This window comes from Hemicordylus capensis, chromosome 2, assembly GCF_027244095.1.
Source record: "Hemicordylus capensis ecotype Gifberg chromosome 2, rHemCap1.1.pri, whole genome shotgun sequence".
Taxonomy (NCBI): Eukaryota; Metazoa; Chordata; class Lepidosauria; order Squamata; family Cordylidae; genus Hemicordylus; species Hemicordylus capensis.
Genome location: NC_069658.1, coordinates 312,271,935 through 312,293,443, shown reverse-complemented (window position 1 = coordinate 312,293,443; position 21,509 = coordinate 312,271,935). Strand labels below are relative to the sequence as shown.

Genomic DNA, 21,509 nt, shown 5'->3' with positions numbered 1-21,509 from the left:
TCATGCTACGGGTGTATGGTCAAGACTCACATGAATGTGTCACCTGGACTGAAAGAAATATTTCCAGATTTATTAGAATATTGTCTTCAAGGATGTGTGTGAAAGCATTGCTCCACATAATCATTATAATTGGTTATAGTCTGAAAATGTTAATGCTGACTAGTGAAACAGTGGATCAGACTCTAAATCTCATCACCAGGGTTAAGGATTCTGATGACCCGAAGGTGGTGTTAGAAGCTATCCCGCACCAGAAAGATTCCAGAATGCTCTCTTTTGTAAACTGTGTCCTTGAAAAAAGAGAGTACAGACAATTTCTTGTTCCAGAGGTTGCTGTATAAATTCCCTTGCAAAAGTCTAAATGTAGTATTGTACACTGCTGCATTCCTCTGGTGTGTTGTTTTTGTCAGCACATCCCTAACATGCTATCTATGAAGAAACCAGATTGCATCTGTTTTTTCTATTAAATGCTATTTTATTATGTATCATTTCATAAAAATAAAAACGGGGATGACTCTAAATAAATGTCTGATTTATTTTTGTTGGGTGTAGCTTATTTCTGTCTTATTTTACAAGGAGGGAGGGTGAGGTTGAGGGACCTGAGCCACTGGCAAGATGAGTCAGAAGAGTTCATCAGATGATAAGGCAGCATGCATGAGGCAATCAGCGACCATGAGTCAAACTGATAAAATTACTGTGAGGTAGGAAATCACTCTCTTTCATTCTGAAAACTGCAGCAGGAACAACACCAGCAGAAAAAGAATCCCCAAGGTAACGGTATGACTAGCACTCCCACTCCCATTTTTAGTTTAAAAAACAATCTGGAAAGTATTAATTTAAAATTGGTCCCATGTTTGTAGTTTAAAAGGAGGGTTTATATGGTTTTACAATGTATGCAAATCTGTTTTTTCTATTTGATTCTTTGCTAGTTTTAGCATTTTCTTTTCCTCTTTAAATGGAGGTTTATATGCTTCACTCAATGTAAGCAAATCTATTTTTCTATTTGAACCTCTTTGCTAGTTTTAGCAATTTCTTAAGGGTCATGTGTTGGGCAGAGATTAGTGTTTGAATCTGTTTGCTAGTTTTAGTAATTTGTTAAAAAAAAAATTTATCTGATGGGTAAGGGTCAGCTACTCACAACCCTCCCATGCTGTAGGGAATCTTAGCAACAGGGTCTTTTTAAAAATTAAAACACTCACATTTTTATTTTTAAATTTTTATTCTGAAAGCACATATTTACACAGGCAGTATTATATATAGCATTTTTAATGTATGCCTCAAGATCTGTAGAAATCTAGTATTCCAAGGGCAAATTCTGTTCTCTGCAAAACAGCTCTCCTGCAACAAAATAAATAAATAAATAAACAGGGTCATGCATGCACAACTCACAATCATGTTTGCTTAAATTAAATACACTCACCCAGCACACATGTTCAATCCACCCAGTCCTCACAATGTAATCTGTAATAAGATGAGCACAGTTTGAAGGATTTTCTGAGTAAGACTATCTATCTATATATATTTTAATTGCAGCCGGCATAGGCCAGAGATGTGATGATAATATAGGTAAGAACAGGCGCTTTTCTCTCTCTCTGTAATATCTCATTCTAAAATTCAAGAAGTTATGATTAATACAGAACCTATGTTGTTCACAGTGGACCTGACAAATACCCATGGTGGGTTGTAGAATCTGGCTGAGAGTGCTCTAGAGGGTAAAATAGATTTTTAAATTATTTTTTTAAAAAACCAACTAACCTTGCAAATGAACTCAGCATGTGGAAACCTCTGACTAATTCTATCTACCCCACCCCCCTACTTTTTTCTGCAGAAGTATCTGAATCTGCCCCCATACGGCTAAATAGGTTGAAGAGAAAAGCAAAGAGTAAGGGTAGGAGAAAGAAAGGGGGTGGGGAAGTTTTGACTCTTTTATTTTATTTATGTATAGCTTTTATTTACTCTGTGGGTCATTTTATTAATAATACCATATGATTCCCTTGTCTGCAGATGTGGAATTCCAAGAACAGCAGCAACCCAAACATGAGACATCTGGAGGCTCCAACATGGAGGGCCAGCCGCCCTACAAGAAGCCCAGAAGGGGCAGCCTGAAACCTGGTAAGTCCTTTCCACCCCGCATGACACACATGTTTGTGAGTTCAAAATCTCCCCTAGCAGTGTGAGTTTTACTCCAGACATGTCTGCTGAGCCCCCTGCCTCTGATCTATCTGTTTCAGAACATGAACCTGGGGTCTGTGATGAGCAGGCACTGAATCTCCGTGCTAATGAGTTCTTGGCCACCATGTCACGGGCTACAGAATACATGCAAACATTAATAAAGGATAAGGCAGATGCCGTAGAACGCATGACAGAGGCTGAGCAACATCGTGAGCAAGCAGTGTGCATCATTTGAAAAGAAAAGGACTTGGTTAGGGATATTACACATCAGCTGCAAGCTCTAATAAGATGTGTAAGCATGATGGATGATTTTGTAGACAGAAATAAAAATGATCAACATTACCCTGTCTGCATACAGGTGGGGGGAGGGTACATGTCACCCGCTCAACAAGAGGGTTCTAGGAATGCTCCTGATTCTGATAGGGTGTCTGAACCCCCTGTAGAGCCACATAGTGTTGCCGGCTGTCAGATTGCAACACCTGAGCAGTGCGGTACCCGCAATGGGGCCTCAGTGGATTCCCAGCCAATCTCTTCTGAAGAATCAGCAGGCAGCCCTGAAGAACCCCCACTCGTGGATCTACAGTTTATTCAACGTTATAATAGGAACTATGCATGCTTTAATGGTGTTGAAATGTATTATGAATTCAAGTTTGTGAATTTGGACAGAGTACACTCCTTTTGTGATGCACTATTGGGTATGTATTCTGCTGTTCAAAGGGTTCTGGACAATATAAACAACCATATAGAACCAGGGGACTTTGTTTAGCTCAGATTGCTAGGGCCAGGGATTTCAAATCCCCTTTACTCTGCAAGGAGACAGGCAGGGCTTCTGAATGCTGAAACTTTCTTAAGTGCTATGTCTAACCTGCTTCAAAGTTATGCTCAAATTTTAGCTGATGGGGCATTAACACTGGCTGTGATTGTCATTACAACCCCATGAGGATCTGGGCTCAGGCATATAAATTCAATACCCTATAACAGCATTATAAAGAAAAAGAGGCTGCACCTGATAGATGTACCCATGCCTAATACTGCACTCTGCTTTGCAGTGAGTCTCATGGCTATTCTAGATGAGAGAACTACCGCTACACAGATAAAAGAAGGTGCAAAAAAACTGTACAGGGATCTTGGGTGGGGTGAGCAAAAAGAAGTGTCTTTTGCAGACGTGAAAACCATAGAGACTCACATGAAAGTCAATATTGTGGTTGTGCAATGGGATACATCTAGATGATGTGTTTTAAAAACTCCTGAACAGAAATACCTCAAAACGTGTTTTCTGTTACTTTATGATGCTCACTATTATGGGGTTAAGAACATCAAAGGTTTTTTGGGCTCCAGAAATTTTTGTTATGTCTGTTACACACCCTATGCACACTGCCTTGACTGTTTGATGAAGTGCCACCGCTGTTTGGACACCGGGTGTGTAAAACGTGTGGGGCAAATAATCAGATGCCCCAAATGCAAGATGCAGTGTAGATCACAAGAATGTCTAGGAAGGCATAAGAAGCTCTCTGCAATGGGGAGGGTAGAATGCACCCCATGTGAACTATGTGATAAGTGCTTCCGTTATGTCGTGGCGGATCATGAAGATGAATGCCCCTGTAGGGGGAAACAGTGCCGTGTATGCTATGACTACCTTTGCCCTGGGGAAGAACACAAGTGTTACATTCCACGTTTACAGTACCCCAAGCTATCTGTAAAATATGTGTTTTATGACTGCGAATGCAGGCAGGAGGATGGGGTCCACGTGCCAAACTATATTTATGCCAGGGCTTTTGAAGGGGAGACGGTGGAGCCTGTTAAAGCCTATCAAGAGAAACAGAAGGGCTGGAAAAAGTGGCGCCCCCAAGGGGAATATTGGGAATTTAAGGGGGATTCATGTTTGAATGAATTTGTAATAAAATTTACATCGGACAGTAGTTTTATGGGGTGCCATTTTATAGCCCATAATTCGAGAAGCTACGATGACATCCTCATCTTGAGAGAGCTAATAAAAGAAGGTTTCCATGTAGATTTGCTCACTCAGGGGGAAAACTACTATGTATTATAGTTAAAAATAATAAAATAAAATTTATCGATTCCCTTTGCCATCTGCCCATGGCGCTAGCAAAGCTTCCCAAAGCTATGGGATTTCAGGGTTGTAAGGGTTATTTCCCACATTTCTTTAATAAAAAAGAAAATGAGAGATATATTGGAAACATGCCAGAACCCATGTACTATGGTGTGGACACTATGAAACCTGCAGACAGGGAAGAATTCATGAAGTGGTATGAGGAGAACAAATCAAAGATGTTTGACATGCAGAAGGAATTGGCCTATTACTGTCAGAAAGATTGAGACATCTTGATGCAGGCCTGTACAAAATATAGACATGAATTGGTTGAGATGACATGGGATGTAGTTGATAAACCTAATGGGAAGAAAAATGTCAGGGTGCTGGTGGGCATCGACCCCTTCCAATACCCTACACTTGCTAGTGTGTGCTTAAGAATGTACCGTTACAAGTATCTGAAGGATAAAGAGATCGCCATACTGGCCCCAGATAATTACCATAATCAGTGCAAAAGATTCTCAACTCTGTCCATTCAATGCTTGGAATACATGGCCCACAGGGAAAACATACATATTCAGCATGCTCTGAAAGGGGGTGAGTTTAAGGTTGATATTCCTCAGGAGCTGCGGGAGGCATCAGGTGGTGTTAAGGCATATTATTTAGATGGCTATTCTGTGAATGGGGGAAAGAAATGTGCTTTTGAATTTAATGGATGTTTTTATAACGGGTGTCTATTCTGTTATCCAGCACACAGACAACAGCCTGTGTTGTTGGAAATCTATGGTTTTCTCCACAATGCTAGTGAGAGGAAAGCAGATGTCTTAAGACGATTGGAGTTTGAAGTCCACTCTATATTGGAGCATGAATGGACTGATATGGTCAAGGGGGATCAGAAGGTGATAGATTTTCTGAAGCAGCGGGAGTTTCCAGAACCTCTGGAACCTAGAGATGTGCTGTTTGGGGGCAGGACAGGCTGTGTGCATCTGTATTATGAGGCGAAAGAGGGAGAACAGATTCATTACTCGGATTTTACCTCTCTCTATCCTTTTATTATGCAAAATCTCCAGTTTCCTATAGGCCATCCTGAAGTAATTTATGACAATTTTAGGCCACTCTCTGAGTATTTTGGAATTGCCAAGGTGAAGGTTTACCCACCACGCAGTCTCTTTTTCCCCATCCTACCTGTCAAGGTGAACGGGAAGCTCATGTTTCCCCTATGCAGGCTCTTTGCAGACTCACAACAGCTGGAGCACTGTAGCCACAATGATGAGGAAAGGGCGCTGGTGGGTACATGGTGCACAGTAGAATTGGAAGTTGCTGTGGCTAAAGGGTACAGGGTGGCACAGATCTATGAGGTTTGGCATTTTGAAAGGAGGTCTGACAGACTCTTTTCAGAATAAGTCAAAACATTTCTCCGGCTGAAGCAGGAATCTTCTGGCTGCCCCGCAGAATATGTTAGCAGGGTGGACAGAGAGAGATACATTGATGAGTATTATAAGAAAGAAGGGGTGTGTTTATGTCCCAAGATGATTGAAGCAAACCCTGCCAAACGCCAAATAGCCAAGCTTTTCTTAAATTCCCTGTGGGAAAAATTTGCTCAGAGGACAAACCTCCCTAGGACCTCCATAGTGAAAAAACCTGACGAGCTTTCCCAATACCTCTTTTCAGATAGCTATGAGGTCTCTTATGTGTGAATTCCTTGATGATGATACATGTTGTGTGCCTTGGAAAGATGCAAAAGAATGAATAGTTCCGCCAGGTAACACAAATGTTTTTCTAGCGTGTTTTACAACATCGTATGCATGCCTACATTTGTACTCTATCATGGAGAAACTAGAGGAACGATGCCTGTACCATGACACAGATTCTGTGATTTATGTGTCTCATGAGGGGGAGTACAATCCTCCCCTTGGAAACTTTTTAGGGGAGCTGACAAACGAACTGCCGTCAGACCAGTACATAACAGAGTTTGTGAGCACAGGTCCTAAATCTTATGGCTACAAGCTGTCTGGGGGTGCTTCGTGTATAAAAGTCAAGGGGATTACTCTGAATGTGTCTATCTGTCAAAAGATTAATTTTGCCAGTCTGAAAGATCTGGTTTTTGCCTACGTTTCGGAACAGGATCCTGCACGCGAGATCGTTGTAGAGCAGAATGGTATAGTTAGAAATAAGAAGAGATGGCAGATCGAAACACAGCTTTTGAGAAAGACACAGAGAGTGGTATTTGATAAGCACGTCTTCATTGAGGATTTTAAGAATATACCATACGGGTATTAAAAATGGACACTCGCTGGTAACACCCCTTCTCTGCCATCCTTGCAGGACCTAGTAACTGTGGTAAAACCTTTTTTCTAAAAAAAAATGCTGGATAATGCACACAGTGTGCTATCTGTGATGCCTGAAAAAATCGTGTGGTGTTACTCTTGTTGGCAGCCGTTGTACAAAGAAATGCTCTGTAAATACCCTATGATAACGTTTATAGAAGGCATGCCTGAGAAAATTGATGATAATGAGTTGTTACCCCCCAATAAAATCTGTTTTCTTGTTCTGGATGACCTGATGAGTGCTTCATCTGACAGTCAACAAATTGAACGCACTTTCACGGAGTTTGTTCACCACAGGATTCTGAGTGTTTTTCTCATCACACAGAATGTTTTCTACAAAGGGAAATCTGCCTGTACCATAAGCCTTAATGCCAAGTATATGGTGCTCTTTAAAATCCCGAGGGATAAATTACAGATCATTAATTTGGCACGCCAGATTTTCCCCAGGAATGTCAGCTAAAACAACAATCTGTCAAATAAAAATTTTCTCTGAAATATATATTTACAGGCTGGTAGTTGTTGATTTGCGGGTAAGGAACATACAAACACACATATACTCTTTTAAAAGTCCTCAAGGCTTACTTTATTGTTCTGTGAAAATCAGTACAAGATCCACACACTTGTGTGTTTTGAAAACAATTTGGGGCATGTCTGGGCATGCATTTCTTTTTCTTAACATACAGCTCAACCATTTGGTCATTTCTTTCTAAATCCCCCAAATACAATTCTTGAATCTGCTTAAATATTAAACCCCTACCCCTCTGCTGTAGAAAGAACACACAGTGGTAGCCGCCGGTCACAGAATCAAGAGCTTGGAGCTGTTGGGGTTGAAAGACTGTCTTAGAGGCATTTTTTCTTTAAAAGTTCATTGCAGCATTGGGAAACCATGGGTGATTTGAGGGGTGTCCATAAGAATAAAAAAACTCTCCCTGGTTGTCCTCTGTCAGGTAGATGGCTAGCCAGTGCTCTCCTGGGAGGTTATGGGTGTGTGTGTTCACTACAAGACCCACAGGTCTTTGTAGCAGTCTCTTTCTAGGTAACCAGTCACTAGGGAAAACTCCAAAGAAAGTCTTTTGGGTGCAGGGGCTTGCAGACAGTACATGTGTTAACCGTATGCTATCCATATTACATATAGTCGAACAGTACATCCCTCCTGTGGTTTATCTCGATGAGGTTGTAAAATACCGCATACACTGTCATATTGATGGTCACTTGAAGTGCTCTGGCAAAGCGTATTTCGGCCCTCAGATTCCCTGTTTTAATCAGGGAATAGTGGCCCCCACATTCTTGGTCAGGTGTTAGATCAAATGCAAACAATGTGTAGCCTTTCCCATATTCTTCCCTATTAATGAGCAGGGGTCTGTCTTCTAGGTGCTTGCCAGTGGCCTGTACCAACCCCATATCCTCACAGACATAATTACGCGCTGCAAAATCTGGCTGGTAAGGTTTCATGGGGACTGGAGTACTATCCATATAGAGGCAGGCAAAGTTAATGTCATAATGCTTGAAATTAAAGCGATTTTTGGTATATGACCCACTAAATGCATCGTTGTCCACAAATCCAATGATGACAGTTTTTGGCAACTGTCCTAAATACAAATTTTCCTGGTTGCAGACATGACTTCCAGCGGGGATACTGAACACTTTCATACTCACACAGTCCACCGGGTATTTTGCATTGGCTGTGAGCAACACCTCAGCATGTGCTAACCACACAGCGGGGTTCAGGGAGCATTTCTTGATAAAGAGGGATGCCGACAAGATTTTCAGCTTGTAGCGGGGTTAGCTCCACCTGCCATCAGACAGAATGTGTCCTTGTTATGCGTTAGTTTGATTTTCACATCTACACCATTTAAAAGCAGTTTTTTCTTGAAACATAAGAACTCTGTGTAGGTGTCCCAACAGGTTCACCTTCCGACTTTCAGATGTAAAGGCTGCTCTGTCAACAAACCCATCATTCGCTCCATCTAACGCTGTTATCTCATGGAACCCTGGGGTGTCCTTATAAAATAAGCCAGCTGAAAATTGTGTAGATAGAGTGGCCTCACTGTAATTCATCATCGATTCAATGAAAGCCCTGTAGGTGTAGGTGCTACTGCTCTGACTGACAAGACGGTCTCCCAGGGTCACATCCACCTGGCTAAACATGGCAGCAATTGGGTAGTTCACTAGCCCCACAGCAGAATCCTGTGCCAAGTTGGTTCCATCCTCCTTGACAATTTTACAACACACATACAAAAGCATGTTATTCAAATCCAGGTAAAAATCTCCAGCCCCAGCAATGAAAAAGTCCAGAGGTGCCGTGTCTGTTAGTGCAGTAAGCGGTGGCACCTCAACATATACGCTTCTTTCAATACTTATTTGTGTTGGTGCAATTTGGAAAAGGTCCAGTTCCGATTTCATGCATTCTTCAGAGCTGCAGTGTATAAAAGCCATTATGACTTAAAAGATGTCACCGGGAGCACGTTTCCTCTTCCCTTTAGGATGCCTTTGAAGCTTCTGAGACTTTTTCAGGCTCACCCCTTTTCTTTTAAGAGGTTGGGGAGGTCATGAGAGCTGCACATGTGATGCTTTTCGTTTTCTTTTGATATACATCAGTCCTGACCCCGCTTGTGAGGAAGAGGCATGATCCATCTTGTTCAGAACAGCCACCACGTCTTTAGCAATGCCTCGTGCTGCTGTTTTGATGTGTGGCTTAATGATTTCCAACCCCCATCTCAAAAGAGGAACAGGTTTCCTGAAAAGGATCTGAAATATACCACCAATTCCAGCCCCATACATGACCGGGGCTCCCATGAAGCCAGGAAGGGCGCTTCCAGCCTGGGCCCTGTAATAGCTCTTGTAAAGGGCAGGATCGCCATAACTTTTCAGAATTGGCATTTTTCTTTTCCCTAAAGATGTAGTCCTCTTCTGGGGTGAAAGTGTAGATTCACAATCACGTTGCCAAAACAGAATGGCACACATATGTCCTGGTCCAACTTTATCTGGACCATGATTGTGTCAATGTGGTGCTTGCTCACAGAGATTTAATGTGGCTTGTCATAAACAATGTTAACACACTCACCGTTCTGCCCCTTCATGGTAATACTTCGCAAAAAGGGGATATGGTGATTTCCCACTATCTGATACTCTACAATGTCTGTATAAACAAATAGAGTGTTGAATCCCCCTGTTATGTCAGCAGGGAAAGGGAATCCTTTGCTGGGTGTATCATGATCAAACAGAGTTTTGACCCCACCAGCTATGCTTGATGGGTAAGACAACGCTTTTGAGTGTGTGTCAGGAAGGATCCCTAATATGTGTGCTAATTCTGCCCCAGCAGAAAAGGTGAATGCATTGTTAGGACTCATAAACTGAATATTTCTAGTAACAGAGTCATAAAGCAGTGATGCCCCCTCTAGAGCGTTCTGGGTGCTGGTGATTTCATTCATATCGTGCAGCAAATCTGCAATGCAGGAGTAATACCCCTTTCGTAAGTAGAAGGTCCATTTCTTTAACCCCTTGCTATATTGAAAGGGGGGGTATCTGCCGTGATGGTGTCCCAAGTGCATGGGTACTGTATCTCCGAGAGCCCCACTTCCCACTCCCCGGGAAGATCCAGTGGCCTGGCTAGTTGGATGGTGAATTCTGAGCTAGTTAGTGTTCTGTGGAAATGCTTTCTTGCTGGCATTACTAGGGAGCATAATGTAAAACCCTCTATCACCCATTGTGGAGGTCTGAAGCAGGCACCCATCTATTGAACTTGTCAGGCCACCCTGCCCACTTCACTAAATGTCGTTTTACTTTACCACGTCCTTTTGTAGCTAGAACTTTTTTAACCCTGTACAGTTTGTCCTCTCCTGCTTTAACTTTCTGTAATTCTTCAAGATAGAAGCTCCTGAGAACTGGCTCACCCATGTAGTCTTTTAGCAGATAGACTGGCCTTTCAGCTTTTCTGATGACTTGGTCCACTATAAACAATTCTGTGGTGTAGTTTTGTTCATAACCTTTCTCAAAAAACCCTTTAATTTTAGAAATCCTGACGTGATCTCCTTTTCTTAACACTGGAGACTTGGCTTTTTTATCGCTACTGCGGCCATAGACTCTTCTCCAAACAGACAGGTCGTTGCTGGTTGTGACATCTACCAGCCTGCACTGTATGGTTCTGTGAAAGCTTTGCTTATAGCTCTTTAGGAGCTGAGGCAGGACATCAATATACTGGAATGTGTTGTGAGCAGTAAAATACCTCCACATATGTGTTTTTAAGGTTCGGTTCAGTCTCTCCACAAGGGCTGCTTTGACATCATTGTTGGTGACAAAGTGGTGAATACCTTGTTCCTTTAACAGTGCCCCTACAGGCTTGTTTAAACATTCCCTCCCTCTATCTGTCTAGAGCTTGCCAGGCTCTCGGCCTTCTCTGAAAATAGCCTTAAAAGCGCCGGCCACTTCCCTCCTTGTTTGATCTTTTAGAGGTACAGCCCAGGCATATCTAGATAGAATATCCACCACTGTCAAAATGTACTTGTAGCCATTGTTGTATTTACAATACTGTTGCATGTCCACTAAATCTGCCTGCCATTGTGCATCCACCCCTGAAACAACAGTCTTGTTTCTTTTAAAATGAATCCTTGCAGGTCTGTGTAGAGTATAAGCATCCTGCTCTGAAAGCCAAGCCTCAACATGCCTTTTACTCAGCTCTTTACATGCTGTCTGGCCTCTTGAAATAGCGGGTTTACACCTCCAATACTCCCCACTCTCCCAGGGGTGTAATATATTTTCTTTAGAATTTCTTTTGGCCCTGCCATGGTTCTGTTTAACACAGATATGAACACACATATTTAAAACAAATTTCTTTTATTGGTCCCCATCAGTACACTCACAGGAAATGCAGGACACGTTGACATCCCTGAGGTGCATGTTCTCAATCCCCCGTACCTGCACAAAAGAGGGGAATATTTTAATACTGACAGGTAAAAACACAGGCAAACAAAGCAAGGCAGATTAAATCCCCTCCAACTCACCAGCTTGTTGGTTTCCGCAACAGGGTCTGGTTCTTCAGGCTTTGTAAGCACAAGGCCGTCCATGGTTTCCTCCTCCTCACCACTTTCAGATGATGAAATAAAGCACACAGCCCCACAGTAAGCGGCCCATGGTTTGCTGGGGCTTGGGCTCAGACAATCACAAGATGACCAGTCTTCGTTCAACCTGTAGTATTTATACTCACAATAGGATACCCTTGGCCTGGATGACAAGTAAGATTTGCAGCCACACTCATCTGAATAAGTATACTCTCCACATGAGCTATCACAGCAACGCTCGTTGCACCATGTAAATTGTGGTATGCTCTTCACCCATTTTTTCTTCTTCCTATGCCGCTTTTGTTTCACAGGCCGTTCTGTTTCAGAATCTGATGAACACATGTTTCCCACTTTGGAGGCAGTAACTGGAGGCTCTCCGTCTTCAGCTTCCATGGGGGTTACAAGGTTGGTGTTACAGCGACTGCAATCACATTCTAGTTTACCATCCTTATCCATTGGCTATGCTGCAAAGTTAGTTTCTGGAACCTCACCAGCAATAAGGTCAGCCATCTGGTGGGTTGTCATACCAGTAGGGAGAAAGGACAGACTCCGCGGTTGCATAGGCCTATTCTTCGTGGGTGCCTGTGACAATGATGGGTCAGTGGGACGCAGTGGAGTCCTAGCATCAGCCATCGTCTCTGTACAGCTGTAAAATGGTTTCCCTCTAAACACACTGCCCCTAGTCCTGTTCATAGAGGGCTCACTTGACCCCGTTTCAACCAATAAAGTTACACAAAATGGCCACCCAGTCATTATCACGCCTGTGCACATGGACCTTTCCAGGGTCTGAAACCTGTTCCCATTGGTCCAGGGTGGCTAGACGTGTTTGTAGAGGGGCCACATGCCCACCTTCAGGACATGTCTGGACATATTCTGGGGTAAGAGAGGAAGGGTGGGGGCCAAACTTCCGGGGTGAGGGCGTACCCCTACTTCTGACCCTTTCCGGCCACGTGGGGGTTCTCCTCTGACCATTTTGGCTGACATATTTCCGCTGACGCATATCCGGTGACATATTTCCGGTGACGTCAGCGCATTTTGACAGCTGCACGCCTGCCCCCCTGTGATGTCACTATGACGTCATCCTCCAGCCACGTGCATTTGTTTGTAACATGGCTTTTGACAGCAGGTATGTATCCCTACTACTCTTGTCAAGAACTATCTATAATAAAAACCTATCTTCCTAGCAGGACTTGGGTGTATGTGTGTGTGCAGAGCTCAGAGCAAGGGGAGGGATGTGCCTCCATGTCCCCCCACCCACCCCCAAGCTACAGTGGCACAGAGATGCAGGTGGCTAGGGAATGGTTTGGCGCTCCTTTTGTGGAGCGCCAAACCGGTTCGGAAGTTCGGCATTCGAGCCAGTTTGGCGGTGGGATGTGTGTCTTTTGAGGGGCAGGGAGGGTGTCCTTACCTGCCCTACTGATCCCCCCCCCCGCTGGCACTCTCCCCAAAATCACTGGTACGGGGTTGCAGCATACCTCCTTGTAGCCCCGGTCAGCATCTTACAGGAAGCTGACAAACATTATGGCAATTGTGGGTCTCCACTGGTCTTAGCGAGTGAACTGAGAAGAGAGTCTGGAAATGGGTGGGAGACTCTCCTTTTCCATCTTGCCTGATCAAAAGGAGAACTGTATTTCTCCTCAAAGCCACCTAATGGTGCGGTGGGGAAGTAATTTGCCTAGGGAGCAAGAGGTTGCTGGTTCAAATCCCCACTGGTATGTTTCTCAGATTATGGGAACACCTAAATTGGGCAGCCATGATAAAGGAAGATGCTGAAAGAAGGCATCATCTCATACTGCATGGGAGGCAGCAATGGTAACCCCCTCCTGTATTCTACCAAAGAAAACCACAGGGCTCTGTGGTCAGCAGGAGTTGACACTGACTCGAGGGCACTACTTTACCTTTTTTATATCTCCTCAGGATGCCCTCCAGCAGGGCATGGCAGGGCAGGGCAAGGCAGAGCCCAGTGGAAAGGGGTTGCCTAGGCGAGGCCTGCCAGGAGAGAGAGAGAGAGAGAGAGAGAGAGAGAGAGAGAGAGAGAGAGAGAAGGGTTGCGCATTTTGTATTTTTTCTGTACCAAATCTGAATCAACCCCATTTTGTATTTTGTCTGAAATTAAGCCTTCCAAATAACCCCAGTTTTGTTTTGTATCCAAATTCATCTGAATTTGAATCCCAATTAATTCAAATTTTAAAATGGGTAAATTGGGCAAACTGCTGATTTTTGGTGAATTTTTGAAGTTTGTGCATCTTTCAGATTTTCCCCATAGGGTATGATGGAGGTTTCAGGAAAAGTATAGCTTCACGTGGGGGGGGGGGAGTGCCCAGAGTGGAGTGTGGTTGGTGGCAGTACCCAGTTGGTACAAGGAAGCTACCACATTTTTTTCAGAGGAATTTGGCAAAGGGCTGATTTTTAAAGAATTAATGAAGTTACGCATCTTTCAGATTTTCCTTGTAGGGTATGATGGAGGTTTCTGCAGTCCTATAACTCCACTTGAGGGGCACTGGGGTGGCCCAGAGCAAGTGTTGGTGAAGTGCACATAGGGTGCCAACCACCCACATGGGTAGCCAACCCATGAAGTACAGGGTTTTGTTGTTCTAGAGCTGTTCTGAGTGTAGATTCTCTATTTGCATATGAGAGCGGATTCATGGTTTTTCATTAAAAATCTCATTTGCTACCAGAGAATCTAAACTCAACACCTCAGAAACAACAAAGCCCAGTACCCCAATGGTTTAGCAATCCAGGGGCGTGGTTGGCATCCTCTGTGCACTACACCACCACTCGCTTTGGGCCATCCCAGTGCCCTCCAGGTGGAGTTATGGGGCTGCTGAAACCTCCATTATTCCCTATGGGGAAAAATCTTAAAGACACATAGACCTCAAAAATTCCTAAGAAATCAGCCTATTTGGAATCTGGGTGCACCACTCTTGGGGCACTGCCACCCAACCCACTGTTCCCCCCCCGAAGCCCCACTTAAACAAGTTGAAAGAGTGAAGAGAATGATGAGCAACAACACCACTTAATTTTTGGCACAGTTATTTGAGAGTTTTGCAGCGGGTGTGAGCCTGTCCCTGTGGCACTAGCACAGCAGCACAACCCATTTGTGGATTCAAGCAGTTTTTCAATAAAAACACTCCCTCCCCATGGAACAGTGACCACAGGTCATTTGAGATAGCAAGATAGACCAATGAACTGCCTTTGTACTATGGAACAGCTTCAAATGTTCATTTAACTGAAGTGGAGTGAGCCGCAGCCCAAACATATCAGCCTACTGTTCAGAATTGTTGAGATTTATCATCACTGCATTTAAGAAAGTACAAAACCATGGATCATGGTTACAAGAAAGAGAGAAGCAAATAAGATTCCTGGGGATGTCAATAGATTGACAGGGTTGTTCCCCACCCCCCTCCTTTTGTCTCCTGTAGTCCCATGTGGGTGATCTGTCCCTGCAGTGGCAAAGGTTGTGAACCACTGGCTTAGACATCATGTCCCACCAAATTACATTGTGGCCTAAATTACATTAGACTGCTCAACTTGGGCAACAAAACTTAGACACCACTATAACTCATAAGAATCAGAAGAAAAACAAAATAGCTCTTCAAAAGAGCCCTGAACAAGTCAAGAGATTCTTTCTAAACCTTTGGAAAGAAAAACCTGTGTAATTTCAGAACTTTCCTAACCAGCTTCTTGAAAAACTTCTCCACACAATTTATACCATGGCTTTTAGCAAGAGCTTTGGAATTGCATTGAGCTCCCAAAGATATTTCGGTATTTCTGTCTCAAAATGCTGTCTTCCAAATTCCTTTGCAATGTCAGTTTGCATTTCAATCAGACTGAATACAACACATACTTAACTAAACCATTTATGCTCAACAGCTTTTTACATATCTTATCTTCTGCTAATCTCTCAGTGCCTCAGCTGGAGAGGAGAGAGTCAGAGAAGTCAATTTGAATTGCAATGCTTTTCCAGAGAACAAAGCATTCTGTCCGAAACACAGTCATTTCGATTTGGAAACAAAATCTCTGTTTTTTAATTCTTGATTTTGTTTTGGTTACAAAACCTCCGAAATTGCCATTTTCGGGCACAAAACGTTTTGTACCCGGATTGAAATGCACAAGCCTGAGAGAGAGAGAGAGAGAGAGAGAGAGAGAGAGAGAGAGAGAGAAGGAGAACAAGAACAAATAATGAAATGTGGAACCCAGCCTGTCTGCTCACTCATCTGTCCTTGAGCCTTGCAGGGGAGAGCTGTTGGGCAGCAGAGGGCTTTGGCTGGTGTCCTAGCTGAGTGCTGCTCACACACATGCATAACTTTACTTCTCTAGCTCCCTCCCTCCCCCTTTCTCCAGCTGCTCTTCTCAAGGGAGGGCTGGATGCAGGGGATGAAGAGGGATGGAGAGAATTTCATTAGTGTATGGCATTGGCTGCCCTTGTAGAAGGGTCTCAGAACGCAGAGGAAGGAAGGGGGAGGAGGTTGACAGATGAGAAGGGAACAGGAGAAAGGAGGCAGAGGATGAGGGGGAAATGAAGGGAGCTCCCAAAATGTGGGGGAAAGAGTGTCCAGTATGGGACAAGCTATTTTTGGCTGCAAAATGGGATGTCCCTCCAATGCAGCACTGTTGGGAACCCTAGCCGGCCTGGAGTTTAGCTCCCACTGGTCACAGCAGCCAGGGGTGTAGCTAGGGTAGAGTAGTAGTGGTGAGCCATTCCAGGTAGGAATCTCCTGATCAGCTGACGTCCCGCAGCCCCCTCCCCTTGCCCTGAGCCTCGCCCCGGCTAAGGACGCCCCTGCAAAAGAGGAGAAGTGGTTGCAGAGAGACAGTAAGCACTTCCTAGGAGCTTAGTTACACAGCCTGTGCTTGTTTACGATATGAATAAAAAGTTGCCATCTTTTGTACCAACGTGAGGCAATTTATTTTTGCTCAGGGGCTGACACTTCACCGAACGACAGCAGCAAGTGAAGGCAAACTAAGGGCAGACGGCTTCGTCCGACAGGACTGAGCATGCTACGCTGAACCGGGCATGCTCAGTAACAACAAAATGTGGCGGAAAGAGTGTCCAGTGCTGGCTTTCTGACAAGTAGGGCGTCTGTGCGGTACACCGCGAGGGGCATCATGTGAGTAACGAAGCGAGGGGATTGTTGGGGTCCGGCCAGTGGGGAGGCCGCTGTAGCAGCTGGGGAGAGAGGAACTGTTGGTGCCGCAGGTGAAAGCGCCGGGCTGATACTAGCGGATGTGGCCCCCATCATGAAGGGGAGGGGTCGGGGCACGCAAACAGAGGTTGAGGCGGGCCCTGGTAGGCTGCAGGGCCCGGTGGGGGAACCATTTCGGCATTTTTTGTGCTGCTTCTGAGGAGCTGGCTGTTGTTGTTGTTGTTGTGTAAGCTTCGTTTGGAGGGCAGCTACCAAGGCGGCGACCGCCGCCTCCGCCGCCCATTCCCACGCACTCTCTCTCTCTCTTCATCATGGCTAAGCTTTCTCTCTCCACCAGAAGCGGCGGGGGTGGTGCTTCTTCTTAAAGGCTGCTGTCGCGCCTCCCCCGCCCCTCCCTTCCCTTAAATGGCGCCTCTGGACTGGTGCCCACTTCCTTCCTCCCCCCCCCCCATTTGTTCCCTGAAGTCATAAAGCATTGAACGGCCGCTTCCCTCGGCTCTTCGGCTGCTGTAGCAAGTTTTCTTTCCTTGACGAAGGAGGGCGAAGCCTGCCTGATGCTTTCTCCCTCTTCTCTAGGACGGGAACGGCGCCTGTCTTTGGTGGTTTCCCCCAAGTTACTGAGATTTCTCTGTAAGTGGCCATTCCAAACCCCTGTTTGTCTTGGACGAGTGGATGTGGAAGCCATGGTAGTTAAATGGATGTTTAAACTGCACCCAGTTAACTACTACAGGGTGTTGTGGTCCAGACTACGAGATTTGCAGCGTTGCAAACTGTGACAGAATAGTGTCACCGTTTCAAACGAGAGTGTTCTGGCGGTCATTCATATTTTCCATCTCCTGCAACATATTTCCCAGGCAGGAATGTCTGTATTCTCCTTGAAATGCATTTATCTGGCCCTCCTCCTGCTCCATTTGGGCTAATAGAGTGGTGAAGTGTGTTTGATGTGATTTTTAAAAATATATATTTTAAATGGGGAAGTGAAAGGAAATCCTGGGGCAAGCCTGGAAGGGGCTGAGGAGAGGAACTAGCGTGCCTGGGTGGGCGCTCTCTTCAATGGCGGTGGTGGCCAGCAGCACCTCGACTCCTCCACCAGGAGCTGAGGCGGGCAGCCTCACTAAGTGGAGCAGGCTGCTTGCTACTTGCTGGCCACTGCCCCCCTCCAAAGAGCAGGGGTGGGTGCGTGGGCAGCCTCGCTGAGCGGAGCAGGCTGCCTGCTGCCGCCACAGCCCCGAGAGCCAGATGCGTGGCTAGGCTTGCTGAGCGGAGCAGGCTGTTTGCTGGCCACTGCCGCTCCTACCCCAGAGCTGAGGTGGGTACATGGGCAGCCTCACTGTAAGGAGCAGGCCCTTCACCTTTCACTGGCCACTGCCCCTCCCCTGCACTTATGGCAGCAGCCATGCAACTAGGAGCCAAGGCGGGTGAGCGGAGCAGGCTGCTCACCACTCGCTGGCCGCCTAGAGCTGAGGTGGGCAGCCTCGCTGAGCGGAGCAGGCTGCTCACCGCTCATTGGCCACCACCACCGCTCCCGTCCAGAGCCAAGGTGGGTACACAGGTTGCCTTGCTGTGCGGAGCAGGCAGCTTGCAGGGGGCTGCTGCCGCTCCCCACTAGAGCCGAGGCAGGCACCCAGACAGCCTTGCTGAGTAGAGCATGTTGCTCACCGCTTAATGGCTGGTGCTGCACTTGCCCTAGAGTCAAGGCCGGTGCACAGGCAGCCTTGCCGAGTGGAGCAGGCTGCTCACCACTCGCTGGCCACTTCCGCCACTCCCCCCGCCCCCAGAGCCGATGCAGGCAGCCTCACTGTGTGGAGCAGGCCCTTCACCTCTAGCTGGCCATTGCCCCTCCCCCCTGCACACATGGCAGCAGCCATGCTGGTTACCATGCGCTGGGAGCCGAGGTTGACCAGCAGAGCAGGCTGCTTGTTGCTTGCTGCCTTGGTCACCATTCGCTGCCCCTCCCCAGATGGCACAGCTGGCAGGAGGTTGGAGCTGATTGAGCAGTGAGGCAGGCTGCTCATGCTGTTGCCACGGCACCATCACCGTGGGGTCCCTCCAAACGTGGAGCCCTTGGCGATCACACCAGTTGCCCCACCCTGAGGACAGGACTGCCCCAGGCAGATCCTTGCTAGGGCTGCAGAGCCTTGTGGCTTTATCTTCTTCACCGTTGCCCTTGCTGCTTTCCTCCTGCTGGGCTTTCTTCTGAGGAGGAAGGATGGTGGCCACGCATCTCCAGATAAATAAATAAATAAAGTAAATAGGAGGGGAGAGGAGGAGGGGAGGCAAGTGCTCCTCCAGTGAAGGCTGTGGGATAGCACAGAAGTAAATGAATTACCATTCAGTTCAATGGACTTCCTTTTAAGTAAATGACTGTTCTCTCTCCTATCCTTTGCCCTGTTTATTTAATTATTTATTTTATTATTTTATTATTTATTTATTTAACATATTTGTATGCTGCCCAAAACACAAGTCTCAGGGTAGTTTGCAACAAAACAATAAAAACAACAAATAAAAAGATTAAAATATTGCAACCATTTATAATTTAAAACTACGTTAAAACTATTAAAATCATCAAGCAATTAAAACAGTATCTAATTAAAAGCCTGGGTGAACAAATGTGTCTTGACTACCTTTTTAAAAGTTGTAAGAGATAGGGAGGCTCTTAAGCAAGTGGGATTGTACAGAAGTAAATGATTTAGTTCAATGGGCTTCCTCTTCAGTAAAAAGTGCATGAGAAAGAGGTGGATTCAGAAATCTGCTCAGCTGCACTACTATGAGTCTCTGGCCAAAGTAGCAAATTAAAAAGGGGAATGCACAAAGGAAACCTGGTGGAAAAATAGTAATAAAAATCTCCAATCTCCTCCCTCTCCCACCTCTTCTGTCTTGAGAAGCTCAAGTTATGTTGGAAGAAAGAGGAGGAGGAGGTAAGTGTGTGATTTGTGGGGAGTAAAGGAGCAGAAAGCTGAGATTTCTCTCTGGCTGGTTCCCTCCCTGAGGTGAGGAAGCAAGCTCAGTCAGGGGCAAAGAACTGTCAACACTGCAAAAGGCTACAACAAATAAAATGCAGGGCAAGGCAACAGAAAAATACAGCTACTTTCCTGCAGCACATTTACAATGTTGTAGGGCAAAAACACATTATTAAAATTTGAATCAAGGCATGGGAAATGCAAACACACCTGGCTGACAATGCAGTGACACCGATGTGGAAACACAGACAATGTGGAGGAGCACTTAGAGGATACGGTGTGAGTACGTTACAGTGTGTAATCTGGAAAACGCACAGGTGCTGTTAGGGATAGGAATATAGGAAACTGCCATATACTGAGTCAGATGTTCAGACCATAGCTCCATCTTGCTCATTATTGTTTACACAGACTGGCAGCAGCTGCTCCAAGGTTACTGGCAGGAATCTCTCTCAGCCTTACCTTGGAGATGCCAGGGAGGGAACTTGGAACCTAGAAGCTCTTCCCAGAGCGGCTCCATCCCCTAAGGGTAATATTTTACAGTGCTCACACATCAAGTCTCCCATTCATATGTAACCAGGGCGGACCCTGCTTAGCTAAGGGGACAAGTCATGCTTGCTGCTACAAGACCAGCTCTCCATGCCTAGGTGCCCCTAAAAGGTTTCTGAGCCGTCGCCTTTGAGCAACTCCCTTCTTACCCCTTTACCACTTTCACCACTAGATGATAAGTGATCACTAGTCCTGATCTCTGTTAGCATGGCTTCATGTGACTGCTGGCTGGTCTGCAAGCTGGATGCATGGGGAAATGTGGGGACTGAGAGCATGTGCTTCTGGTGGGTGTGACGTCTCAACCTCCCAAGTCCAGTTCCCACACCAGATTTCCAACATTCACTATGCAATTTCAGAAATAGGGCAGAGAATGTATGATGAATATTGGGGAATCTTGTGCGGGAAAATGCTCCTACATATGCATATTACAAACAGTGATCATACAAACATACATAATATGTATGTTCTGATAGTGGTAACTGACACACAAGAAAGGAAACTGGTTGTCCAACAGGGCTGTACTTCTTGGTTCCTAAGTAGCATCTAGCTGTTGCAAACAGGATGCTGAACCTGATGGACTCATAGTGCGATCCATTGGGTCCGTTTTTATATAGTGGGATTTTTAAATATTCATTTTTAGGTCTCCTGTGTAGAACTATAGCCTCTAACCACCCTGAGCCATTTTTGGAAGGGCGGTATAGACATCAACTAAACAACAACAATAGGCTGTCACAAGTAATAGCAGTATTACAAGTAATCGGTAGCTATTACTGAACATAAACATTGCTGAACATTATGCTGAACATTAAAGTTGTTTCTCAGTAATAAATAGTAAATATTTGGTTTTTTAAAAGTGTCATTTTAATCCCATAAAAATGTTATTGCATAAAAAATAATACAACAGTATGACTTTATTTATTTAATTTATTTAACATATTTTGTTACCGCCCAAAACTTGCGTGTCTGGGTGGCTTACCATTTAAACATTGACATTTATACTCCTGATGTGAACAATGTAAGCATTCATTGACTCTTGTGTACCTAGACTTCAGAATTAGTTTGACTCTGAACATTTTTTATTTGAGCCATATTTTTATTTTATTTTATTTTATTTTATTTTTTAGCCTTAGTTAAGAATTAAAATTTATTTCCATGTCATGTTTGATAGATCTGTCATATATGTTTAAAAAAATAATAATAATGCCAAATTGAATGTAGCTCATGACTTTAAAATTAAAACAGTGAATGTCAGG

The 21,509-nt window shown here is 44.9% G+C and overlaps 1 protein-coding gene across 9 annotated transcripts in view; it reads left to right on the top strand.

Moving 5' to 3' along the window:
- The first annotated feature begins 746 nt into the window (after positions 1 to 746).
- The window catches only part of HDAC11 (histone deacetylase 11), a 110,332-nt gene continuing 89,569 nt past the window's right edge, over positions 747 to 21,509 (top strand). For 2 of the 9 annotated variants that reach the window (XM_053299449.1, XM_053299444.1), the window contains exons 1-3: positions 15,992 to 16,419; positions 16,525 to 16,714; positions 17,327 to 17,380. In XM_053299449.1, the coding sequence (XP_053155424.1) occupies positions 16,713 to 16,714; positions 17,327 to 17,380 (56 nt within the window). In that variant the 5' untranslated portion in view covers positions 15,992 to 16,419; positions 16,525 to 16,712. The other 7 variants (XM_053299443.1, XM_053299446.1, XM_053299441.1 and 4 more) reach the window with 7 other exon arrangements.